The sequence below is a fragment of the Cariama cristata genome, unplaced genomic scaffold (genome assembly GCF_000690535.1).
Source record: "Cariama cristata isolate BGI_N322 unplaced genomic scaffold, ASM69053v1 scaffold7060, whole genome shotgun sequence".
Taxonomy (NCBI): Eukaryota; Metazoa; Chordata; class Aves; order Cariamiformes; family Cariamidae; genus Cariama; species Cariama cristata.
This window is the reverse complement of record NW_009595176.1, coordinates 1-27,403: the sequence shown is the minus strand read 5'-3', so window position 1 is coordinate 27,403 and position 27,403 is coordinate 1. Positions and strand designations below refer to the sequence as shown.

Below are 27,403 nucleotides of genomic sequence, written 5' to 3'. Positions count from 1 at the left end.
TAAACTTTTTATATGAAGTTGTAGATTGTGACTAACAAAACTTGTTTTTTAAAAAAACCAAAACTCTACTGCCTTTACAAAGATAGTGTTGCTTCCTGTTTTTGTGGGATGGAGGGAACATTTTCAAACATTAGAAATGTATCTTGCCCTGAACAGAAAGTCTCAAGCAAGACATTAGCAACAAATACCTGCTTCTAAAATAAAAAAGATGCAGAGTAGCATACTAGTGTTGGTTCCCTAACAAAACTTGTTATTTTATGTTGCAAGATACTCATTCTGGTGCTGTCAGGGTAGCCACAGGGTAACTTGCTTGAGTCTGACACACAAAACCTCATCTTCAAGCTCAACATAGCTTATATCAGGACTTCAGAACCTTAAATCTGCATCCTCGTAAAACCTCCCAACAGAAAACCAATTACATATTAACTACTCACACATTAATACAACACTCACTGTGAGAACAGTTTTGCCCTTCCAAATGGGATTCTTAATGTGTACATCAGCAACCAGTTGCTACCAGCAGGCTGTGGGTGGCATTCCTCTCCACCAGGGATCTAGAGATGGAGCGGATGCACAGCAAAACCCACCCTATTCTAGTAAGAAAACGTTACTGCAATTGCTTGTCTTAAAAGCAGATGTGGTTAAGCTTGCTGTAGAATTATTCCAGCCTTTATAAGAATTGCCTCCAACATTTGTAATGCAGTATTAAGCATACGATGGCCATGAGCAGAAGCCTTTCTGTTCTTACACATGACCTTCTAGCTACTGGAGACCTTACACTGGCGATTTCCTCTGTTTGAGCTCTTCTGCCAGGTATCAGGAATCTACTAGACAAATTAATGTATAGGTGGGTTGTAGGAAGCCAAACTGAAGAATGCTACTCATTACACTGCTGTGGTAAAGCCATTAAGATATACACGATGTTAAAGCCTACAGGACCAAAGCTAGCTCAGTCATGCACTGACTTAAACTTAGGACAACGGACATGGAAGGACAATCACCCCCTCAGTGCCCAACATGTGTGAATACAGTGGCAGAATTCAAGACTCAGGTTGCAGAGTAGTTGCACCTCTCTTCAAGGTCACTCAGGTTTTGTTCAAGGGCTTTAAATATGTAAACTCAAGGTGCCAGACCATCCACCATCCATTGTAGAGGAGGAACAGTAGAGCAAAGTACATGCATCTCAGTCACTTGCCGTCAGTCAAGTCATGAAGATACAATTCTAGCACTTGGGCTAGTTTAGCAGGTTTATATATGATTGTAAATGATGCTTCCTTTTTCTGTGAAGGTAACTGAGAGTGTAGTTCACCTGTACCACCTCTAGCTCAGGTCACAGACTACTCTGTGTAACATCAACAGCGGTGGAACATGAGGGGCATGGTTGGAGATAAAATGGCTGCCAAAGCCAGGAACAAGAGCATGACCCTTCACTCCTTTTCAACAGCAACAAGCTTGTACAGGAGGGCTGCTGCCCGAATGCCCAATTAACACCTGGACACCTAAATGCATTTCTGCAGTGGAGTTAAGTCACTGAGGTGTTATGCTGCAACTCATCTCAAGTCTCTTATGCTGACATGACTAAGAAACCACTTCATAGTTAGAGTAGCCCATTCCTATTCTGGTAATAGGAGAGTTGTTTAAAGTCAAATGAAAAGTGACTTGCTCTAGCAAGTGCTACAGTACCTTGGCGACTGACAGAATCATTCAGAATATACAAACATACATTGGACCTTGACAATGTCTAAGATGTCTCTAACATGTATCAAAGAAAATAGTGACTCGGCTGTGTAATACATTATAGACACCTTCATTACATCAGCTAAATGACCAAAGATAACTGGTAAGCTACGCAAGTTCATCAAGCAGATTCCACCTTTGGGGTGGTAATATCCAGTTTCTAAGCTCTTTTGTTTAGATCCTTGACCAAAAGGTTTATGTGCTGAGTACCATGGCTTAAATAAGCTCTCAGGATTTCTTTGAAGTTTGCAACAAGGAGCATTTAAGCAACTTCAAAATCAGGGTGCTAATATCCAGCTCACACAGCACAGTTTATGTTGCTTCTCCTCCCCAGCACAAGCTAGGATCAAGATGTAGATTTCATTCAAAACAAAAGCAGTACAAATAGTAACATGTGCAGCAAGACATTTTCAAGGGGAAGCTATGCAGTAGTCCTTGTATATTCTACCCCTTCATACTATTATCATTAGCATCATCCTATCATAAGCACAGTATGTTATGTACAGCGATGTGCACCGAGGCCATTCGCTTGATTGCAGCACATGGCAGAGCCATTACGCTAGCATTTTATAACTAAGATTGTTAGTGGTATGGGAGTCTAAAAAATGTTTAAGCTTGTATTATTCAGTTTATATGAAAAAGACCATACAGTTCTCATGGTACATCAACAAGATGGACTGGTATGCCAACTAACCTCTATTTTAATATTTAAATTATAACAATACAATAACTAGAAAAGGTCAGTGCTTCAAGTGACAAGTTTTGCCACTTCAATTCCAATATTTTTCCAAAATAAAGATGCGATTAGATCTACACTTGAGCATCAGTAGTGCAATACAGTATCCTTTCCTGAATAAAGGAGCTGAGGTTTATCCACAATAAAAGCTTTAAATAAGGTAGATTGTTGCCATTTATATATCAATTCTGTATGTTTGATATAAAATATATTGGGAAAGCTTAAACTGACTTATAACAATCTACATTTGGCTAAAGCTCCACATAAGCAGCATCAGTGGAAATGAACATCAGAGGTGTACTTAACATAAAACACTTTCAAAACTACTCAGCAACAAATGACAGAAGGTTGGCTAAGAATAACTGAACATCTGAGGTGTGTACCAGACAAAAAGAATGGACCCTGTGGTTACTTGCACTATTTTAATTAAGTAAAAGAAATGCAAGATTTAGTCCACTTCCATTTCTCCAGGTGGTTTGGTCTGCTGAGAATTGTCCTTCGCTGGTTCAGGTTGTGATTCAGTACCGCTCTGTCCGTTCACTGGTCCATTGTGTTCACCATTAGCTTTTGACTGCCCATCATTGGGAGGTTCTATCTTCGGTTTGGGCTTGTATATAATAGGGTTACAGAAGCTATCCAATTCCTAGTTGTAACAGAAGCGAGACAGCAAGGTCATTTGGTGGCACGGTAATTCCACTAAACTAGAACATCTCAAAGTTGTTTCTGGTTCATAGTGACCTGGAATTTCATTTTCAAGGACTAGACTATTCTATCAAGTAGAGAAATTTAAAATAAAACCTTTCACTAGCTAAAGAGCTTCCAATGTGTTAAAACCCTATATTGTAATCCACCTTCTAGCAAGCCTGATGTTTTAACTCGGTATTTTAAAGAGAGGTACTGCTTCAAATCAAGAGCCAGTACTGAAGATCAAGAAACCTGCTGCACCCTCTGTATGGATCTTTTAAATAGCTTTAAAATCTCTGCAGATTTCATATTTAGCTCAACACAGAGGCCAAAATCTTGCTGAAAAAAAACTTATTAGAATGCAACAAGTACAATGAGTATTTTTTTTTTTACCTTAGATTTTGTCAGTATTTCTGCCACTTTGACAACTGGATCCTGAGTTAGACTTAGTTTGTTCTGGGCATTCATTTTGCTGTTCAACCAATTCATAGCCTCACTAATGTATTTTTCAACTTTTTCCATCTCAGCAGGATCTAGGTGATCATATTTTTCATCCTAAGTAGAGAAATATTTATATAATCAATTAATATACGCTTCTCATCCAATTAAGAATTTCATGGACACATAATGAAGTCAGATAACATTGCTACAACTGGGCAGTAGTAGTTTTTACCAAGCATTTAGTACGAAGAACGACTGTAGAACAAGACAGACTGGACATTATTTTTAGACATTTGAAATTTTGATTGTAAGTGCACACTGCTGAAGTGCAGGTTAGTAATGAAGTTGCAAGAAAAAAAAAAGCATCTGAGACTTACTGTATTTTGATTAACTAACCCCAAAAGCTAGTCTTGTAAGTTATAGAAACAATAGTTACAGCCATAACTTCAGATATCCACTTCAAGTGGTACAAGTCACCATAAAAAAAAGTGACTATGTTTAATTCATGTTCTCATGAAGAAATCATTTCTGCTAGCAATCCAGAGCAGTTTGCAAAGTTCTCAGGAGCAGAAATACAACAGCCATTTTAAAGCACCTTAACAAGTAATCCTATAGGATTTCTTTTTCAACACAGAAAGGCTACAGTCGAACTCAAACACCCATAATAGTTCACTCCTTAAATAGTTTGCTTCTACCTTATTTTTATATGCTTCGACTGCTTTCATAAGGAGCTGAATCTTCTTTCCCAGTTCATTCAAAACTTTTGGTCTTTCTTCATGTTCCATGTATCTTTCCTGAATAGGCTGTCCAAATTTCTGGAAACATAAGCACAAAGATGTTGACAAAACAGAAGTAGACTTCAGTCTGGTCTAAGAATAAAACGCAGCATTGGAAGGAAGGCTGCCCTTTAACTCATTTTCTCACCCATTCAAGTGCTTCATCTTTGCATTTTGCTTTAGTGCAACAACAACAAAAGCCCAAAAGTTTTAACACAGGAGTAGTACCTGTCCTTATTAGGCTTAGTATTTTGCACTTATTTTCGGCAAAATGAGCATTTGGAACAACACATTCGGAAGAGAAGGAAGATGGTTTACATGGATGGTTTAATTTTCAAGTAGTTCATCTGAAAACTTCCGGTTTTATCCATTGTCTTTTTTCCCCCCCTTGTCTTGAATACTGGTACCCAGGCAAGAAGGCAGTTGCCAGGATCTACACTGCTGTTTCCATCAGTTATCCCTCCCCCAAAAGGAAATCTGACTTGAGAGAACACAGTTGGAGCTCAAGAGCTAGAGACAATCTTATTATAGAGTAGCTAGTCATTCATCAGAATTCACATTTTCCCCATGAGATTATTAAAATCTGAAGTATTTAACTTTTTTTTGTCATTCCTAATCAAATGATACAGTGGAAGCTACTGTTAAAGCACTCTCTGGCCTTTATCCTCACATATTAGACCAAAAATTCAGTTTTATGATACAGCGATACAAGACCACTGAAAACGGGAAAACCAGAGCATCTATTCTGAAGTGTAGTTCTGGATACCTGGGAGAGCAGTCCAACTACTCAAAAGCCTCTTTCACATTGTAACAAGACTGACAGAAAATTCCCACAGCAATTAATTTTACTGTCACTAGTGACCACTTTGACTGTTTTCCAATTAGGAACACAACTGACATTAAAACAAACTGTATTTCTAGTTGTAAATAATACGTTCATAACAAAACTACATCAAGATACAACCTGAATGGTCGCACTTCGAAGTTAATGGATTTACAAAACTCACATATGGGTATGCACACACACCCCTCATTGAAGAGCTTTGCTTACCTAGCCATATGTATTTATATAAATGCCCCCACCCCCAAACACACACATGATTTTTCCAGAAAGTAACTTAAAACCTTACTCTTAATTCCTGAAGCTTATCCATGTATACTTGTTTTGGCTGGTCCTCTCCATCTTCATAAAGCCAGTTTTCTGTGTCCTCCAACATCAAGGTCAGCTTGTTTGAATCCTGTGAAGCAAGTTAGGGATGCTCTAGCTCAGAAGGGAACACGGCAAACGAGACTTCTCCCCCCAGCATGCAAAGAAAGCCCCCAACTCAAAAAAGACTGTTTCATCCATTTAAAATATTCAAAGTGATAGCAAAGAAAAATAATAATTAACAGGCTTCAAAGCCAAGATTTTACAGAATGGTAAGAGCGGCAGGACAGCCCTACTAGTCTGATTTTCAGGTGAAGTTTAAGGGAGTTACATAGCTTCAGGACTGATTTTATAAGGAAGCCTATGCATCTCAACATTCTTACATATTATCTTTACATGGGAAGTTCTGCTTCTCAGGTTCTTCGATAGCAGGACAGAACAACAGACAAATTTGGACAACTATATACATAGCTGAAGTTAAAATTGTTTTAGTTGGACTCTACTGGCTATAAACGAAGATTTTACCTTTAATTATTTAGAAATAAACATCTTATCTATCCACGTAACTTATGTAAGAGATTGTTTTGAAACTGGTATGGAAAAGAGCCTCACATCCTTGAGTTTATACTGGGAGGGCATCTGTACAACATTGCTGGGTTGATGACCAGGTAATCCAGAGAGAAGACCTTAAAACTGCTGCTGGATATTTGTTGTGTCAACAACTGGTTGCTTGTGTACTGGCCACTTTTGTTTAGATGGCTGTTACAGAGAAATGACTGTAGGACAAGTGTGCTTTCAATACTGCTTTTGCAAAAGCCCAGTGTACAGCTTCCTTCAACACCTTTACTTGGGACTTTTAAGTGGGGAAAGAATCATGTTTCTAAGTTAATGAAATTACACAATAAAACACAGAGCTACAGACGCTCCATTTCTGATCATTTTCATTTTATTCCTACCCACTCATGCCATTTCAGAGCTCGGGGTGATCTGTCCTGCTTTCCTACCCCCACCATAGAACTTTTATTTTCTGCCTGCATCCCAAATCTCTCCTTGCCGCTAAGAAACTTCCCAGACAAAGAACTCTGCATGCTTGCATGTCAAATGTCAGGTGTTAAGTGTAGCCTGAATGTTAATCCATTCCATACTGTGAAACAGGTCTGAGACCCCTGCAGCCTCCACATAACCCACACTCAAAACTTAGAAATACAAAGGAATTTTTTCCAACAGTTGAAACACACAGGCAGGTCTTACTTCTTCAGTGATGAATTTCTCAAAGACTCCACACAGCTTGTCTCTGAAGTCATATACATATTCTTCAACAGCATTCTTAGCATCATTTCTTTCTTTCTCAAGCTTGTCTTGCATCATCATCTTCCCCTGAGGTGGAGAAAAGCTTATTTAAAACTAAAAGCATTTCAAGTCTCAAGTTTAATGATTAGTCTCTTGAAACTGCACCACAGAACTTTGCAGAAGCCCACTAATTCACCATTACTGATTAAAATGTTCAGTTTTGTATAAGTCGTCTTCACTGCAGGCTGAAATGAAGCAGGGGGAAAATGAGTTCCTATTTGGAAGCTGTTTGTCAAGTGCTTCAACGTAAATTGATCTGATAATTATGATCTGACCACCACAGACAGGACTAGAAGTAGAGGCAAGTCTAGACTCTGGTTTGGAAGTCACTAGGAATCATTCTGCCCTACAAAAATTATTTCATATTTTAATTCTTCAGACTGACCACCTTTCAGGTAAGAGCTTATGCTGGTGAGATCTTCACAGACACAATACCTACAAAGTTCAGAAAGGATCCTCTGAAAGGCAGGTTTGTAATTACATGTTGTAATACTTTCCTGTTAATGTAGGACTTGAAGGGCAAAAATGCGATATAACTAAGGGCACATGTAAAGCACCAAAACACGTGCAAATGCTACTCCTGACCAGTATCAGGTCAGTCAATAACAATTAGCATTCGTGTAACATACTGTGGAGCCTTTACTGGCAATCCTAGGTGTTTCCTGCCTAAGAATGGAATTGATACATCGGGTAATGACAGGCTAATAGGGCAAACTCACACATCTGGGGAGTTAAGTCTAGTGAAACTGATTAATTTCACCAAAAAAATCCAACCAAACCAAAACCCCCTACAATTAAGGGCAACCCCCTCCCCTCTCAAGAATTCTAAATTAGATAAGAAGTTTATGGTTGCAAATACTTTCTGGATAATTATCTACAGTGACATTAATTTGAGCAGTCATCTGTTTATGCTGCTTACCTCATTTTCTATATAGGAATTGATAAGATCTTGTCCCAGTTGTCTATAGAGGCTTGCCTGTATAGGTAGGTCAATACTCTTAACTTTAGCTTTAGCCTTTGGCTGGGCTGGATGATCTTGCTTGTCTCCAGCAGCAGTCTACAAAAAGATTTACACTACTAAGAAACTCTCAAGAATAGAAATATTATTACATTTATGCTCAAGAGACACAACTGAACCTCGTAAGACAGCTACAAATTAATCATATGTAAATTAAGCACCTAATTATTATTCTGCTATTCAGAATTACCACTACCTTAATTTTGAACCAAACTGGTGGAATTTAATTTCTTTCAACATTATGTAAAAAGCTGTTGAGAAAACTTGTTCAAAAGCTAAAGGCACCACATATTCTTCATCGTAACATTTCCTAAGTTCCCCTAGATTCCATCTTCACTATAAAACTAATTTAAACAACAAACTTACTTCCATGTCTTACTCATATACAGTGTCAAAAATGAAAGTGGGTAAGGTTGGATTCTTAACTTAACCATTTCAGTATAGCCATACTCCTCGAAATACAGTCCCATGTTTTACAACTAGGAAGATTAACCATTTAGAGAATACTGGGGAAAAAAGTCTCAGGGAAACAACATGACATTTCCTTATCAATACTGAATACAAACTTTTGTTTCAGTTCCTGTATTTTCAGTTTCCTCATCTGCTTGGTTCTGTTGTTCAGCTTGACTCTTCTGAATACCTTCATCTTGATCAACCTGCATTTTATCCTAGAAAAAGAGTTACATAAATCATACAGCAAATCTTTGCATTCAGTTAAGACAGATGACAATTATAATAAATTACAGACAATAGATGGACTTCAGAATCAATCTTAAGGATTTTTGATTCACCATGTTTAAACAGACATTTTGATGTAGTACTTATATTCATAATCTTTCTCAAATTAAGTGAAAGTTATATTCTGCCTGCCCCCTTGAAATAATTACAACGTTGCCGTCTGTCCCTGTTACAGAATTACACTAAGCCTTGTGAATACTCCATTTTAACTTAGAAATAAATACATATAAAATGTAAGCTAAGAACATTCTAGAAACATACCACCAGCACAGGCAATAACATGAGGTTCTCTATGGAACAGTCAGAACTTTGACCTCATACCATTTTTCACCTAAACATCAAAGTTTGTAATCCAAAGCAGAAGTGATTTAGTCATTGTAATTGTTACCTGCATCTGTCTCACAGGACCATAAAAATTAGTTTCTGTAGTAGCCTCTTGGAGCACTTGACCAACTGCCTTCCCTCCTTGCCACCCAAAATTAAGAAAGTTTTGCTTAAATTTATCTGTAGTTCACCTATGCCTTATTCTAAATTTACAGATCTTAAAGACTTCACTAATTACTAGTGCTGATCACTGGATTTAGTTTAAGTAATACAATTCCCTGTCATCTCTGGAAAACACTTTTAATAACGTAGTAATGGATAAGTCTGAAGTTTTCAGGATGACTCCAATACTTGGTCATCCAGAGCATCAGTAACTAACAACCTGTAGCTGAGGTCTGAAAGGTCCAAGATTACTTCCATTACAAGGAATTAAGATTCCTGGATTCACAAACTACATACACATGTAAAATAATTTACTGTTAGTTCTGCGAAATACAATAAAAAGTTATTTAAGGATTTCAAACTCCAACACAGGTGCGGGTGTTGCAGTTTAGCTGTGCCAATTGATTCAGCAAGTTTTTAAAAAGTTGAAGACAAGAAGGCTACTTTTAACAAGTTTAAGTTTTGTCACTTCAGAGTAGGGAAAAAATATAATCCCCATTTCCTGTTCTTACTGTTCACACAGAAAAGGCAACAACTGGAAGGAACTGTTTTGCCTACAGAGTAAAACTACAGGGGGAAAATAATAAATATACACCACAAACCTCCTCCTCAGAGTCAAGGGCATCATCCTCAATAATGAAAGGTAATTGCTGACAAGCACCATTGTAAAACAGAAGATGTGTTAGACAAATGGAAGTACTACAAATTGAAAGGCTGAGGATGGAACTGGTTACTCTTGTACTGAACACAGTGTGCTCATCTTAGTAACCTCCACATGCAGCGTGCCTTTTACACTAAAGGCCAGTTATCTCACTTTCAACCAGTTTTCACTTGTATACAAACATCACATGCAGAGCACTTGTCCACAAGGAACTGCATTGTGTTTGGCACTTCAAATATGCCCAAATTCCTGGAAAGCTGTATAAAATTTATCTTATTATCAATTATGTAATGCTAATTGTGTAACCACTTGCTCTAATTCCTGTAATGTATTCAACTAAAGTGGGAAAAGCTGCTAAGGACAAATTTTTCAAGATTTCACCCCTTCCTCCAGATAAAGCCACCGAGTGTTTGCATTCTGGTTGGAGTAAGGTTGGAACCTTACTCCTGAAGGAAACCCTCCCTCAGTACACCTGACAACCTGTGGGACCGCTCACTCTGCTGAGCACTCTGCAATCTCAGAAAGACAGCAGGAGTGTGAAGCAGCAGCTTGCCCACTGCTTTATCCTCTTTTTCTCTACACTATCATCTCTCTCCCCTGTCAGCTGTGACATAACCAAAATCCCAAGCTAGAGAAGGGCTCAAGTGAAAAAGAAAGGCTGCTGAGGCCACCGCTGGTGTGCCGTTCCCTGGCACCCAGTCCTCAACTCTAGTGTCAAAAGTAGTAGCTGCACCTCACTACTCTCAATTATTTACCTTCAGTGTGCAGTGCACGATCAAGAAAGTTGATCCTCCTTGTGCTAGAATGAGAAAACTTAGTTTTGTTTATTTCTCAGTATTAATGACAAAGCTGTTGCACATTTATTTCCAGTAATTTTTCCTTCCAGGCTTACAAGCCAGTTGGTAAGGACTACCAGTGCTGAAGCACTTTGTAAACATTCTTTCACTAAGGGCATTTTTCTTAGAATAAGTTTTCCATATATACAGAAATACCATGTATTTTTTACTCAAGGAAAGTGTAGTACTTTGAGGAAAACCAACCTTTAGAATTTGTTTGTCAACAGATCTCATTAAATATGCTGCCATTTCATAGCAACACTAGATAATGCTAAGACTAGTTAGAGATGGTAAAGAACAACGAAAAAAATCACTCTTTTCTTTAGAATCTGGTTTCACATTCTTTTTTGCTTTCTTAAGTGCCACATGTCACCAGTACTTTAATAACAAACATGAAGAAATGTGTTACATAACTGAAGAAATAATCTAAAGGTGGAGAAGTAGTAATTGTCAAAAGCTACATGCTATGATTTAATCTCTAATTATTGGCTCTCTTGTCAGAATTACAAGGAGTGTAGATATTTACAAGTTTACATACCAGCTCATCATCTCTGCCTTGGTTCTTACTTGATGATTCAGTGTCCATAGGTGTGTCATTGTGATCTCCCTCTACATTCTGCTTCTCTATTATAGAAGCGCTAGCCACGCTGAAAAGGCCATGAATATTGACACGCACTTTAACCTTCACTTTGGAATTGTCGCCATCATGTTGGGGACCAACATTTTGAATAGTGAAACGCCCTTGAAAAAAACAAAAAGATGGTTTTAATTGTTGTTCCAAAAAACAGTGAAAGAGGAAAAAAAGAAATAGAACACATTCCTTGAAGGGAATTTAAATAGCAACTTCATCTAACAACTATTTGGAAACTTCCTACTTCGTTGTCAATTCTACAATGTAAGCTGCAGCTAGATCAACTAAAACCTGGTTCCCCAATTATTATCAGTTAAACAATAATAAGATGTTTCTGCTTTATCTGCATTTCATAAAAAGTCAAGATAACACTTGTAGGTGTTTACTTCTCTGTTGCCTTCTCTAACCAGCATGCTAGAGAAACTACTCTGATGCATCTTGAATGGTTTCTTTCATCCACCTAACTAAAACTTTGCACTGAAAAAAACCCAAACGTTAACAGAGCTTAAAGATTCTATTTGAATTCAGTAACATGGATGCACTACACATTTTGGAGAATGAACAGTGCTTATCAAGGCTTCCAGAAGCAGCGACGTTGATACTTTATTTTACAACTTGCTGGAAATTGGAGTGTAAATGATGCAGACTGTGCACGTGTAAGGGAGAATGATCTTTCCTAAAGATGTCAGACTTTTTGCAGACAGCTAAATAGGTAGCACCAAGTTTATATCCAATTCATAACTTGGTAAATGAAATTGTGAATTAATTTAAAGACCCTGAGGAGTCTACTGCTAACTGCAAGTAAGGTCGTATGGGCTACCAGGACACTTACTCACACCATCTAATACTTTAGACTCTACTACAGGTGCTGAAGTTCAGGAAATGCCTATCCTGTATGTTCTCAGATTAACAGAAAGAGACATGACAGATATCTGTCTGGACAGATAACTGTCTAGTGCTAACAGCTCCTTTGATCCAATTTCTTTGAAAAATCCAGGCTGGCGGGCACATAAGATCCTTATCCATTCCATAGAGGTTGAAAGAACCAAACAATAGAACACTGAACTCTTTGTACCTACTGTTTAAAAAAAGCATTCAGAAACAGTGAAGACAGATAGAATGAAGAAAGTAAATTTTTTTTAGGAACTGCCAAAAGAAGATGTTGATACTGTTTGATCATTGCATCTAAACCAGGAAGACCGTGCTGAGCCTTTCTAGAAAACTTAGGCTTTTCTATAACCTAGGAAATACAGAAATAACTTATCTTAAAAAAAGTCACTTTTCCCATTATCCACAGGAGCTGGGTATAGGGTTTTTATTTGCATGTTCTTACCTATTCTGGAATCAGGATAAGGCACTTCATGTGGATGGGTATAGTAAGCTTCCAGGTCAAAAGGCTCTTTCTTGTGAAAAGTAATCACTTTTGAGAATGGAGCAGCATGGTTCTTACTGAAGACTTCACACTCCCTAAAGCAGTAAAATATTAAGTAAGGTTAAACTGCTGAGCATAACATAATGGATAATCAAAGTCAAGCTATGTTAATGATCAGCAGCTGTGCTAACCAAGCAGCTGAATAATTTAGTTCAAGTCTGTTTATGACAAGAGTTGCAGGTTGAAGGCCTGTAGGTCTCAAACCCGAATCATGCATTCCATGTCACACTTCTTAAATTAAGCAACTTCACACCAACATTTTTAAATTAAATGTACTTCCAATTATGAAGTAGTAATTGGAAGTCAAGAAGTATAATGAAAACAAAAAGAAAATTAAAACTGTTTGAGTGGATGACAGCTTCAAAGTCTGAAGCCCCGTCTTTCCCATAGCTCAACATTCTTCTTTACGTACACAAACACACACTTTTTAGCAGGCACCATGCAACTTACCCTGTTCCTTCTTCATAAGATGATTTCCATCTTAACGTTACAGAATAAGGAACAACATCTGTGATGGAAAATTCTCGCACTTTAAAAGCTGGGGAAAGAATTGCACACTAGAAAACAAAGACCAAAATTTTATTATATCCATGCAGTCAACTAAATAGCAAGTATAGTAATTAATACCTAAGCACAAAAAGGCTACAATTCATATAGGTCACATGGAGGTCCTGCTTATCCCAGATTTTTAACAGAAACTTCCTATGCTTAGTAGAAAGTTAATTGAACTGAAAGACTTAACTAAAGTAACAGTAACAGATGCTGCTTCCCCAGTGACTGTCAGTAAAGATACCCAGCAAAGCTTCCAAATGACTACACAGAAGTGGAACAGTGCAATTTGGGTCACCAAATTTAACAGGTCTCTAACAAGCCCATCCTTCTAACATGACACAGCGGCAAATTAATGAATACAATCATTTCTGACATGGTCACTGTCACCAACTGTTGAAAGAACAAGTAAGACACTCATCTTGTTTCAGCCTATAGTACCTTGTGCTTTTGGTTAGTTGTATTTCATTAGTAACATGATGTTAAAGCAGTAGTAGTAAAGTTTAATCTCAATAACTATACCTGCAAGGCACAGCCTCTTGCAACAGCTTCATCAGCATTTAGCGTGGTGCTTATCTCTTTACAGAAAAAGTTAGAGATCTGTTCCTTCACTGCTGGAATTCTAGTAGCCCCACCTACTATTTCTATACTGTAGATATCTTCACGCTGAAGTTCTACAAAAGAGAGTGCATGGACTTAAGTTATCATCAAGATATCAAAAAAGCTGTCCTTGGATAATCAAAAAAAAGATGAGAGTTTTCTTATTATCTAGACACTGTGACAAGCACTGAATATATTCAACGGTCAATAAGATCTTTAAAACCAGATTTTTATCATCACGTGTCCTGTTCAAACTCTTTGTACCTCCTGCAGGCTACAAGGTTTTCTAGTTGCACAAACCTGGAAAATGCAGAAGCCAAGCATCAATGAGGACAGCTGTTCTTTCAAATGCATTGTCCATGTGCATCCCCTTTTCGGTGTGCATAAACTCAAGAGCGTGAAACTGGGTTTTCTTTGGCAGCCCTGCACTACTGGACAATACCTCACCCCTCCCGAACAAGAACAACAAAATGAAACCCAAATATACCTCATTTAATATCTGGTTTAATTTTGGTTGCCAATAAAGAAAAGCAAAACCCTTAACCAAAAATATGTAATAAATATTAGACTGTGCTTGCAGGGTAACTTTTTAATTCTGAATTCAGTCCTTGAACAGCTCTGCTCAGCAGTTATCCAGGTTCTTACTTCCTGTATTAGTTATCTAGCCAAGACACAAGATAAGCAGAATTCTTCTCTGTCTTTTCGTTGAAGATGCTGGAATTAGGGGTAAAACTTTTTCCTGTGAAAGTCTAATTCTCTCTTTTATACTACATTAGGCAAAAAAAAAGTTGTTATTTGCACATGCTTCAGATAATTTAAGAATATACTGCCAAATTCTCAGGTCAGTGAGGACATGTATGTATCACATATGGAAAAGGCTGGCCAGACAGCTGCAGTAAAGAATACCATTTTTTCCCATCATGGTTTTGGTTTGGTTGTTTTGTGTTTTTAAAGAAAACAATCTTTCAGAGCACCAACCTTTTCCATTACAGAGGGTGAATGAGGGTCAATAAACCAAGGTTGCAGAGTGATATGTGCGCTAAATGAGGCAAAAATGGGATCATGCATACATGACAAGCATATGAATGGAACTTACATTTAACTTTTCAGTACTTAGCTTTGCAATTCTAATAAATACAAAAACATATTAAAAAGATAATCATTAAGGAGATCGAGGATAACTGGATTACTAGTTACTTTCTTGAACCAAAAGCAGTACCTAAATTAACTCCTACTTACTAGCTTGATCCATGGCCGCTCTTAGAGGAGGTTCCACTCTGGACAGAAGGGCAGCACACAATTGCTCAAACTGAGCTCTGCAGGAACAGGGAAAGCGTTTCACATTACGAGACAGCTTAGAGACCACACGTCACCGCACTTCAGTGAAAATAATGCACAGTACCTGTTCATCTTACTGGAGACATCAAGGTCATTCATGAAGCACTCAATATTGAGTGGAAGGTCAGAAGCGTTTGCACTCATAAGCTTCTTTAGTTTTTCACATTCCTGATACAATCGCAGCAGCGCTCGGGGATTCTCTTTTACATTCAGTTTGTATTTTGTCCTAAATTCTTCAGAGAAGTAGTCTACCAAAGCCTCATCAAAATTCCTACCACCTACAAAAGGGTCAAAGGTAGTAGCCAAGACCTGCACAGAAGTGAAAGACCAAAGATTAAAAGTTATTAGACAATATTTGTTTAGAGACAGGAATAGCTTTCATACAGATGCTAGTTTTCTGAGTTAACACCTTTAAAAACAGGTTTGGTATGGGAAAATTCTTTGTGGTTTTCTCACCATCTTCTACACAGGTGCCAGATAGAACAACTTAAAAAGATCACACCTCAATTACTTAGTTTCTTTCTACCCTCCCCAAATAAAATACTATCACATCTACCATGCTATTTTCTACCATGCTGCAGCCCCTACTGCATTTACTAGCTCACTAAAGAAAACGCAGACTAGGATAGCTATTTTGTCATGCTGTTACTAGTTCTGTGTCACTTACTCAAAAGAGAAAAACTTGCTATCATCTTCCACATGATTTGAGATGACAACATTTTGCAACCAAAGACAAGTTTACAAAAACATTCAGCCATCAGTAGCTCATAGACCAGAATCTCCAAACCAGGAGGCGAAGACTGTTCAGTTTTACTTCACACCCTACTGAATTCAGATTTTGAACCATGATGGATGGCAGGAAAAGAAAAAAAAATCATCATTGAGCAATTCAGGGAGTTCAACAATTTCCCATAAATAGGTCGGCTGCACAACTACAATGCTTGTGAGACTACCAGAATATGCAAATATTTCAGTGATATAACACAGCACACAAAAACTGTGCAGTATGCTTAATCGTCAAGCACTTTTCAAAACACACTTTGGGATACTTCATTTTTACATTTTATAAAAACTGATTTGGTGAAATAACCAAGAAATAACAGGAAGTTTTTGTATTCAGCATTAAAAAAAAAATCTTTGCTATAGGCATTTATTTAGTTTTTTTAAAAAATTAACCTTTCCATGGAACAGTACTTTGAGTATTGTTCAATTAAATACTTCTGGAATATGGGATTTTACTCTATGACTTAAAAGATTACCTTCAGTTTTCCCTTGTTAAAAGCACAGATTGAAACTTGATACGCAGAATGCCCCATATCTACAAAGACCACATTTCTTGGCTTCTCTTCCAAGGCCGGCAGATCTTGCTTGTATATTCCATAGGCTAGTGCAACTGAAAAACACCAACCCACAGAAGTTAAGGGAAAGCTGTATACAAATGCTGGAAAGTATGCATTAAAAGCACTACCAAAAGACAGACATTAATTATGTTTACTCTTTCTGAACACCACCGTTACTCTGCTCAAATAGAACATAAGAGTCCAGAGTCACAAGTTTTCGACCATTATGAGTTGCCATGTTCTGTTATTTTCATTTCTTACTATTTATGGTTTTACTAGTAAAATGTCAATTATATGAATGAACATTAAGTGTTCTGTATAACATAACATCTCTTTTCAACAAGAACTGTATGCTGTGCACCTTCAAAGCACTGACTTAGTAGCATATGCGCCATCAAAAATTTAAATTTTTAGATCCCAGGATTTATCGCATTGGTTATTTTCGTTTCTGCTTAAGAATTACTGTTCATATATAAAGCAGCTCATCACAGAGAAAGTTAATATGTTGAAAACATTTTTCACTGACAAGGGAGGAAACAGACATCAAGTGAAGGTTTAATGCTACTAAAGCATCACTTCCTATTTCAGTTCTGCTTGTAGCCAAGTTAACATTGTAACTTGTGAAATTGCACAGGTTAAGCCTCACGCCTACACCTCTCCTTTGAAATGCCTTACTTTCAGTATTTTTTCTACCTCAGCTTCACAAAATTCAAACACACTCAAGAGATAACAAACATTTTAGAAGACTAGTTTACACAATTCTAGGATTTCAATATCAGCACTCATGTGGAAAGTTCATTTGAGACTTTCTAAAAGCAAAGAGAATTTAAATCAAGAAAAAAAATTACTGGTTTAAATGGCTCCAACTTTAGTTCACATGAAGTGCGATGTATTTCTATACTCTACCCTACCCTAGAATTCACCAAAACCAGAGGAGGGCAGTAAACAAATTACTTTATAGAAACAACAGTTGTACCAATGCTACAGCTGACAGAATTACCACGAATTTAAACTGTCATTATCCCACAGACTTATGCTTGACTGGATTTGGATATTTTGAAAAGTCATACAGTTCAAGTTGTTTCTAAATATGATCAGCAAGTCTGCTTTCAGAGAAAACTCCATAAAAACACAATTTGTGTAGAAGCAGCTTTTAAAGTATACATATTAAGTAGTTAAAAATGAAATATCCTTGGATTACACAATTTAAAATTTCCCTTCAACATATTTCACTTCAAATAACTTACTAGCTTACAATAAAAAAGGTATTTCTCTAATACTTCCATTAAGATTTATTTTTACTCCAGCACACCCATCTTCCAGTAAGCTGGAAAGAAAATTAGAAGACCCACTACACACCTACTGTAATCTTTCAGACAGATGCAGGTTACTGATGCTGATAATACTGTAGCATACTATTATTTAATACAACAATTGAAAATTTAGGTCAGGTGCATGCTCCAGCTGGATCAGGCCTCCCTGGTACAGCAGTGAGGTAAGTACAGACACCAGCTCTATTTCAGAAGCAGAGTTGCCATTTTCAAGTGGCACTGCATTCAAGTCAGCAAAACCAAACTCTCATGTCTCCTAAGCGCCGAACACCCCCCTACTGAAAGAGCTGCTGCGTTTCCAGCTCCCAAGCTGGGCTGGACAGCACTAGCCTGCACAGCATTTGCCCGAGCAACTGTGTAACAGGAGTATGTCATCACCCTCACAGATTCAATACCCTGAATGGGTTACAAAAAAAAGTTTCTGCCCTTTACCTGCTGTAGTTTCATTCATGAGCTTCAGACAATTTAATCCTGCAATCTGTGCAGCTGCCATTACAGACCTTCTCTCAGCATCAGTGAAGAAACTGGGTACCTGTTTCCAAAAAATAATTACAAAAGATGTTATGAAATACGGACTTTTTAATTTTAACGAGTCAGACTTACCCATTAAGCAACCTTATAAATTTCAATACTACAAGGAACTGTTATAAGCTAACCTCAGATTAATAAGGCAGTCTGAATAAAACAGCTAGGTAATTCATTTAGTGCGTATTTTAATTAAAATCTCAAAATATGACAAAGGTGATATCCAGAGTTGTTTTAAACAAATTAGATTTAAGCACCAAAAAAACCCTTGAAAAACCTTTTCTCAGATTCTTAAGTCTTTGATCTTAAAATCACCACTTTCTGAAAACATTTGTGCAGCGCAAAGTCAACACAATAAATATTCATACATAGCCCCAAAAGAAGTTACTGCAGAAGCACTACAGGCGTGCTGGAACTAAACTTTGTGTTACAACTGAACCTGTATCCATTTTTCAGTTATCCCCTCTATCACAGTGCCAGCTTACAGTGCGCTACAATACCCTGTCCCACCAAAAATAGCCAAAGCACAACCAGAGCCCATGTAGAAACTGGCTGCGGTCCATTCCTGTATCTTCAACTCCAGTCAAGTTTAAGATGTAGAACTACATTCATAGTGTATTTTGTTAGCTACCATTGGGGTGTACTACCAAGGACCCTTGTTTGTGTGGGAGGTATCCTCTTTAAGTGTCTTTCTGTACCATATGGAAGCAAGGAAAAAGATCAAAGCAGATTTCTAACAGTAGAAGTAAACAGCTTTCCAGTTTCCATGTCTCTGTCTGACAGAGAGGGGATAACTACAATACTTCATGCCCAGACTTCTCACCACAGCAAGAACAGAAGTACAGCGGTAAACAAAGACAATGTGAAAAGCAGACATTTAGGATTTCGTATCAGGAGTAAAACTTCATCTTCAAGCTCCCCCCCAAGTCCCCTGCCATGGGTGAGGACACTAGCTAAAACAACCCAACCCAAGTAAACCGGCCAAACAAAAAGACCTTTTCAAACAAATGCAGGTAGTTTGGGCTTCTCAAATTGCCAGTACGACCCTCAGGGCCTTAAAGTTCAGGTAACTCTCAACTACACTACAACCCAACAGCATTCAACTATGTAACAACAAAGAAATTAAATATGCATTTGGGAAGGTTCTTCGGCACTGAGGAAGATCTACTTACACACAGGACAGTTCCCATTTATAACAGGAACTACAGTAATCAGGATTACTATAGGTAGCACTTGGAGTTAGCCAGTCTGCATCAGCTTAAGCAGCATGTTCTTTCTGAAAATACACTCTTGATTTAACAAATTTTCTACCTTCTCACACATGATTACAAAACTGTTCTCATTTGGAAAAGCCTGTAATAAAGGCCCATTTTTTGGGGGGGAGGATGCAATTTCTACCCACTACTTCTATCTTTTACCATTGCACCATCGCATAAATCGTACTAGCTTAAAGTTATCCATAGATAAGAACTGCAATAAATATATTACAACTTACTGAAATCACGCAGTCTGCCACTGGTTTCTTCAAAGCATTTTCTGAAGTCTCTTTAAGTTTGGCCAGTAACATGCCTGTAATCTGTTCAACTGCGAACAGTCTCTCTTCATCTAGGTATCTCACCTGAAACAGAGAATTGCAATTCTATAATAAATCATCTCCACCTTTCGCTAAGATGTGTGACTTGGAGATTTTTTGTCATTTTGAGCATTGAGACCCAAGTTTAACACCAGACTATGGACACAAACAACTCTTTGTACGAATTGCCACTACGGAATTGTGTTACCTACAACAAATCACAACAGTTCAGCTCAGCTGAAAATTGTTTTGTGGGAAACTTTAACACCCGAGTTATCTCAACGGGCTATTCACAATGCTACAGTATTTTTGTTGTGTTTTTTTAAATTCAAAAGAACAAACTGAAAACGCGTAATACACATAGAATTGCATTTGCCCTAACATGAGCTAAAAATCAGAGTTTTGGAGCAAACCCAAGGAACATTTGCTTCCTGCAAGGGTCACTCAAGCACATGAGGCAGGGAAGGGGCAAACGAGGCAGTTCTAACAGTCCTGCCCTGCTCAGCAGACACGTCTGAACCTTCCGCCTTCACATGAGGTTCTACGTCCTGAGTTCCTGACAGGCTGCTGTCTCTCTAGCAATCCCAAACACTCCTGTGCAGGGACAGCCAGAAAGATGAGCAGCACCTATATTTACGCTGGCAATTAGTATGATACAAGCAGCTATACAGAACAAAACTCACTCACTTTGTGTGGTATAAAGCCCCGCCAGAAAGCAACTCAAAGTGCGCTAAGTGAGGAGGATGGGGAGATTTGCTTCAGAAGTGCACTCCTGATCCAAATTAAAATGCTAACAGACAGACGCATTCAGAGACTGAAGCCAGAACAGCTGAACTTTGAGCAGTCTCCAGCCATTTAGTTGGGAAGCAAATTAAAAATAAATTGTTCGGATTACATCTTCAGAGCATTATCTTGTTTTCATGAAACTTGGTCTCTGCATGTCTGTAAGACCTAAACTCAGATAAGACTAATAATCACACACTGCAATTATATGTATTTAAAGGTAAATCTAGTAAGGCAAGGTGAAAAGCTACTAAAGTCACTATAGAAACCTAATACAATTGATGAGAAACCTCAACGGCCATCTCAGAGAAAGTACAGTACTTGAGCAGACATTACTGCAGGGAATAAAATGGTCATCTCTTGGTAACAGCAGATTTATTACACAGTGAATTTTACTGAAGGTGAATGAAACAAACTTAACCTTTTTGGGGGCGAGAGCTATTAACGTTTTATAGCATACCTGCATGGGAGACAATGCAATACCTTCTTTACACTACTTCATTACTAGAAGATGTGAGTAAGTATATAGTACAGAGCAAGTACTCTAGATCTTCTTGAGCATTTAAAGAAGTGAATGAATTAGCAGGAGAAATTAGAAATATAGCAAAACCATGCTAAGGCAGGCTCTATAAAAAAATGAGAGGTGTTACTGTACTGGTTATCACCTATATAGCAAAACCATGCTAAGGCAGGCTCTTTAAAAAAAAAAAAAGAGAGGTGTTACTGTACTGGTTATCACCCGACATTTCTTTTCAAAATGATTAAGAACATATTTAGAATTTTCTTAGGGAAAACGTAAGTCAGTTCAAGTAGGAAACTAAGTGACAAAAGGTCCACAGCGCTCACCTCTACTACTAAAGATACTCTGCTCAAAGCTCTAACTCACCTTTACTCCTACGGAGCCGTTCGGCATCTTCTGAAGTTCATAAGGAAGTTTGGCCCTTTCAGCTTGTATGTAAGGATCTTCAAATGCTCTTCCATGCAGTTTTTTGAAACCATGTAATGTATTTTTTACATTTGTGACAATCTGTGGAAAAGATACTTTTTTTAATAACCCATGACATGCAGACTACAGCAGACCATCCAGAAAGGAACTCTTGTTATGTTGGGCTTAATGCACATCCTGAGGACCCCTGTTAAGCCCCACACATTTACTGGAAAGCAAAGGGTAGCAGGGAGAGAGAGAAGCATCTATTTTTTAATCTATGGTGTCCATTAAAAATAATTCAAATTTACTTCCCTCTTTAATATCCATTAGCTCGCTGCCATCAATTTTCACTGTACTTTTTAGTTTAGAGGAGCTTTCTGATACAGTATGCAATATTTGAGATCATATTACAGATTGTTGCAATGGCTGTCTGCAGGAACAAATGAAGTTATTACCTACATTAACCTTAAATGAAGCTTCAACAAAATTAATGCATTTCACTTCCTTTAAAGTTCTCCTCTAATTCAGATCCCATCTGGACATAAAGCCTGTCCACGCCTATCCTCTCATTAGTGTTTCAACCTATTTACTTTAAGGACAGACTTCCAAGTAAAGAAAGGACCAGAACAAACAACTCCCAACACACACAATATTTAACCTATCGGAAGAAATTACTCCAGGTAACCACCTTCAAAATAAACCAGTCTAGTTTACTAGTCTAAATAGCAAACTTCATAGCTGGAAAGAGTACTAACAGGGCACCTTCTCACCAGTCAAGTTCAGGGGTTGAGCTCAGATAAAAGCGTAAAGTTTCTAAGAATGGAAGCCATACTGACCGCTCATGGCACTACCTGTGGGCTCTACTGCCTTTCTATCCGCCAGGCCCATTTCCAGTTACCCACACTCTGCGCTATGGAGAAGGAATTCCTCAGCATGCTAACATAATGCAAAAAAAGTGGGTAACTCCCAATCTATTTCGAATTTGTAGATTCACACTGGCTATTATGAATTTTTATGTATTTTCCTTCCAAAGGAAGGTTTCCTGAGGTTGCAAGTGAATTTAAAAAGTACTGGAGAAATATTACTTCTGTTTGAAGTTTCAGATTGAGAGAGTAAATTACTAAGATTAATTCATTTCACATTATAAGCAACAACCACTATCTATACTAAACTTCCATTGTCCAACTTCAGGTCCAGCTTTTCTAAAACATAAGCACAGTATTCCTTCCCACCCCCAATGGAGATTTAATTATGAACTCTATTCTTGCTGTTGTGAGTAAGCAAAAAAATAAATAGCTTTTTCTGGGGAAGAAACAAGGTTTTCTGTCTCTTCCCATTTTTTACTCTGAATGATAGAACAATGCAGAAATACCGTTTCAATTTTAATACAGGGAATATACTGTTGAAGTAGTAACTATCACTGTGAAATGTATGCTTATTGTAGAAAATTTACTTTAAAACAGAAAAGTATCAAAATTTATTCATTACCTCCCACAGTTCAACACGAGACAAGTCAGGTAAGTAATACAAGAGTTTTTGATCCATTTACCTGGCTCTTTGCTGCATTCCCAATGGCCCGGGTCTTGGATCCTAAAGATATACACGCTCTAAGTAAAAACGGAAAAAAATAATTCAGTTTTAAAAGAAAATATCATAAAATATTCCCACAGTACTTTAAATCACCCACAAAACTTAAAATTGCAGAACACAGTTCGGCTCTTTAACAGCATTATCGCATGAAGCACCAGAACTTCCAGTGGAATTCTAGTTATTTTGTTCTTTGCAAATTAGTTTAGAAGCTGTAAGCAACCGCAATTGTTTTCATTATAATTGCATTTAAGGAATTCCTTAAAAGCTTACATGTTCTACAGATCTTATCATGAAGGTAAGGAATTAATAGTTACTTTTGGGTCACAGTTTATAACCAAAGCAGCTTGCAACATTTAATTTAAAAACCTGAACTTTACCAGTCAGGTTTTCTTGACTCAACAACCCTGAAGCCTGATAGTCCCACATTCACACTGTAAGGGCCATTAGCAACAATAATTGTAAGGCAACAATAAAATAAACCATGTCCGCCCAAGGCAGCCGAACGGCCCAGTTCTGCAGACCACCATGCCCTCCCAGTGAGCGAGGACTGCCAGGTACCCGCTGCAAACGGGCAAAAGGGGAGATGTTTGGGCACAGCTCCCAGGCACCCAAGGCCCAGGAAGCTCTAGAGCAGCCTACAGCCCCTTGGAGCCCGCTGCTGCTCAGCCCATCACCCAGCACCCCTCTTGGCCTCCCCTCGGCCGCCAACAAAGGCCCCCAGCCACCATCTGCCCACCTCACAACTGCCTTTGGAAACCTTTTTATTTTTTTTTTGAAGTTACTACCGCCGCTCTTTCCTTAAAAGGGAGAGGATCTGGCTACAACCATTCAGTAGTAAATAACAGATAAACCCCAGATTTCATATGGTTCAAATTTAATTGTTTAATGAATGCATAAAGGTCACTACAGCAGATTGCCTCCTGCCTCCTCTCCATCATTGCTACAATGAGGGCCCTGTATGGAATTCGGTAGTATTATCTAGCAACCTCTTCTGCTCTAACACCACGCTGAACACGCAAAGCCTTCTCCAGATTTAACTGCTGCGAACAGACAATGCATTGCCCTACATTTTCAAATACTCAGCTCAGCTTTCACAAACGGCTTTTACAATTTTTAAATGTCGCTTAACACTACAGTTCCCAATTAGACTTTGTAATAATTGAAGAAAAATCAGATAAAAGAGTGATTTAGAAAGCGTACAAATGGTTTACAAGAGATTTATTTTATGGATATCAACATGCTAATGCACACGCTAATATCACACCCTGTGAGTTTAGGAACTTGACTTTGTTACAGACGGCACTACTTGCAAACACCCCGATGCAGAGCATGAAACACCAAGTCAGAAGCTACGTACCCCAGCCCTCCTGCCGTCATTTCCTTCAGTTACTCAGTTCCAGCACAGGGGTCAGAAGCTACGTACCCCAGCCCTCCTGCCATCATTTCCTTCAGTTACTCAGTTCCTGCACAGGGAGACGGATGGTTTCTTCCTCCCTTGGTCGGGAAGCAGAGATGTCAAAAAATAAAACGTGCTCTCTTTGGCTCCAAACACTTCAGCTGTATCCAAGACAGCCCTTTAGGAAGCACATCCACCACAAGGATACAACTGAACCGTCTCCCTCGCTACTACTCTCAGCCTGCTTTGAACGAAGCTTTCGACCACTGCACAGGCTCTTCTACAGGTAGCTACTCTCTTCACCACAAGGGTATTTCAAAACAATGCACGAAGAGGACTGAAGAAGATGCTGCCTCATCATATTAATTACAGTTTGTGATTACACTAATTACACATGGTCTGAAAAAAAGTTACAAGCGATCAATAAGCTGTTTTTCCACAAAACCACAGGGGTGAGACACAGCACTTACACTAATTACACATGGTCTGAAAAAAGTTACAAGCTATCAATAAGCTGTTTTTCCACAAAGCCACAGGGGTGAGGCACAGCACCTGAAGGAGCCGTGAGTTTAACACGCCAGGCGCATCAGAAACACGTACAACAGACTTGGAGTTCCCAGTTCAGAAAAAGCCAAGCGCCAGCTAACATCCAAAGAAATGCTAAGGCCAGAAGCCTTAAAAAAGTACAAGCTGTGCTCAAACGGATGGGTTAATGAGAGAATCTTTTTTCCTTTCTTTCTAAAATACTTGTGCTAAAGCGTCGGAGACGATACACGTTTTACATACGCTAACAATCCCATGCCTCAGATTACGGGATGTAGGTTTTAGGCCAACAGTATTAGTAAAGGATCACCTGAATGCTTTAAACAACTGGAACACTGGATATATGACTTAAGAGCGCTGTATTAAATTGTGATAATACAGATCTTCCCTAAATCTATGCTGCTTTTGTCTGCAGCGCTGAAGTATGCTTACCCTAACGCTCTATTGTTCACAGCAGTATTGCAGAGATACCTGAACCAGCTCCGAAACTGGCAGCTGGCTGCACTAATTAGCCTTGCCCAGAAAGAGCAATTAGCCCTGTAGAGTACAGCCAGGACTGTCCTATCTTTAGGATCTAACCCAGTATCTTTACATGGCTTAGTAACAACACAAGGAAAGTGTACTAGCTTGTCCAGAGCTAGCTCAGGTATTTTTATACTGCAATACACAGACACAACAAACAAACACTTTGTATTTCGGGGAGTCAGTCCCAAGTATTTGGAGCATTTCCAATCGAATGTTAAGTATCTAAATGACGTTAAGTGCCTCTACAGGAACATACAGATAAAGAGTTCCTTTACTGTGTTGCTATGTGTAACAAGCAGAAAAGTTTTGATGATTTAAGAGTTAGATCTGCCTACGTCACTCAAATCCTGTTTGAAGTAAGGTTTAGTTACTACGACAAACCTCCATAACAGTAATAAACCTGTTACGTTTCTATCTACTCTTTTGGTTTGCCTCAAGACAACAACATTAGAAAGGAAGTCCCTCATGTTCTCCTGTATTATGTTTTGGAGAAAGAGAAGAAAAAAGCCAGGAAAAATGTCACTTTAAGTGAGGTAACTACTGCCTTTAAGTATCTGTGCACTCTAGATGATCTCTTGCTAACTGTGCTTTAAACTCCTTTCATAATCACTTTGCAAATGTCTTGGAAGTACAGTTATTCAGATATTAATGTGAAAAATACTAAGTGCAGGGAAACCTATGTGAAGCCTACCTGCAAAGAACACACTCCAAAAATAGGTAAGAATTGGAAGTGCTCTTCCTCATAAGGGGGAAGGAAATTGCAGCTGCCAGAGGATTCGTTGGGCAACAATTTCAGAGGGTTCCTTGCACAGACTTGAAAGGTCTCAAAATTTCAGTTTGCATAAAAAGTGCACAAGGCTAATGCCTTAAGTGTTAACACGAGAAGTGTATTTTTCTAATTAGTAAAAAGAATTTGAGAGTGTTACCATTAATACAGACAGTATGCACTTTAGCTCTCAATTTCTTTGTACCTTTAAAAAAAAAACTTTTTAGAAAGCAAAACAAACCCTACATTTCTCTGAGAACAAAAAGCAATGCTAAAGTTACTATGGCCTCACAGAGCAGAAAAACCTTTCTGCTGTTGATTACAGATTCCTTTTATAAAAGGAAGCACCCTCCAAAACCCGATTTTTATGAGTATTATACGAATTCCTGAACGCTCCTTGAAAATTATGCACAGATGGAGCTCTAAAAATCCTAGACGTATCCCATAGAAACAGAAGAGAACAATCTCCACCTACTCTTGCGTATCTCATCATCACGGACGTTGCCCACGGCCCCCCCCTTTCCCGCAAGACCTCGCTATCCCACGGGCAGCAGATGCGGCGCGGTGCAAGTAAGAACAGGTTTAAGAAGAGAGAACTCATCGCGCCACTTCCCTGTTTCCCCGGTGAACCGACGATCTCCTCCTCCTCCCCAGCCTCGCCACCACTCCATCATAAAATTGTTAGTGAAAACGCTCCAAGCCCTGCCAGCCCTTCGAGAGTTGGGGAAACACCCGCACCTCACCGAGATCTTTGCTACACGGAACAGAAGTGTTATTAGGGCAGAAAGAAAGGAGGGAAAGGAAAAAAAAAAAAGTATCGTGCCTCAAGAGCCGTGTGACCCATCCAGCCCAGCGCGGTATTTCAAGGACACGGAAGAGCCAAAAGCTCGGGAGGAGGGGGACCAAGTGTTTCTCGGGTCGCCTCCTGCCCCAGCACCCGCAT

General features: G+C 38.6%; 1 protein-coding gene across 3 annotated transcripts; it reads right to left on the bottom strand.

Annotated features, from left to right (window-relative positions):
* Nucleotides 1-1,850: 1,850 nt before the first annotated feature.
* HSPA4L (heat shock 70kDa protein 4-like) lies at nucleotides 1,851-23,240 on the bottom strand. 3 transcript variants are annotated; one of them, XM_009700949.1, is made up of 19 exons: nucleotides 23,190-23,240; nucleotides 21,599-21,739; nucleotides 19,852-19,974; nucleotides 18,264-18,363; nucleotides 16,420-16,553; nucleotides 15,225-15,469; nucleotides 15,062-15,138; nucleotides 13,745-13,896; nucleotides 13,124-13,230; nucleotides 12,575-12,708; nucleotides 11,149-11,351; nucleotides 9,716-9,763; nucleotides 8,456-8,557; nucleotides 7,791-7,928; nucleotides 6,773-6,898; nucleotides 5,505-5,612; nucleotides 4,294-4,413; nucleotides 3,551-3,712; nucleotides 1,851-3,116 (listed from the first exon to the last, which is right to left on the bottom strand). In XM_009700949.1, the coding sequence occupies exons 2-19, from the start codon at nucleotides 21,623-21,625 to the stop codon at nucleotides 2,922-2,924; spliced, it is 2,301 nt and encodes a 766-aa protein (XP_009699251.1). In that variant the 5' UTR covers nucleotides 21,626-21,739; nucleotides 23,190-23,240; the 3' UTR covers nucleotides 1,851-2,921. The 3 variants fall into 3 exon arrangements, with proteins under 3 accessions (XP_009699251.1, XP_009699258.1, XP_009699266.1); XM_009700956.1 differs by lacking the exon at nucleotides 9,716-9,763; XM_009700964.1 differs by lacking the exons at nucleotides 8,456-8,557; nucleotides 9,716-9,763.
* Nucleotides 23,241-27,403: the final 4,163 nt, after the last annotated feature.

Excerpts from the sequence above, each read along its gene's own strand:
- HSPA4L (XM_009700949.1), bottom strand. The coding sequence starts at position 21,625 with ATGCCGAACGGCTCCGTAGGAGTAAAG. Across the intron at positions 13,231-13,744 it reads CAAGAGGCTGTGCCTTGCAG|TGTGCAATTCTTTCCCCAGC; the intron begins GTATAGTTATTG and ends TTTGTTTTCTAG. Across the intron at positions 12,709-13,123 it reads TCTTATGAAGAAGGAACAGG|GGAGTGTGAAGTCTTCAGTA; the intron begins GTAAGTTGCATG and ends TTACTGCTTTAG.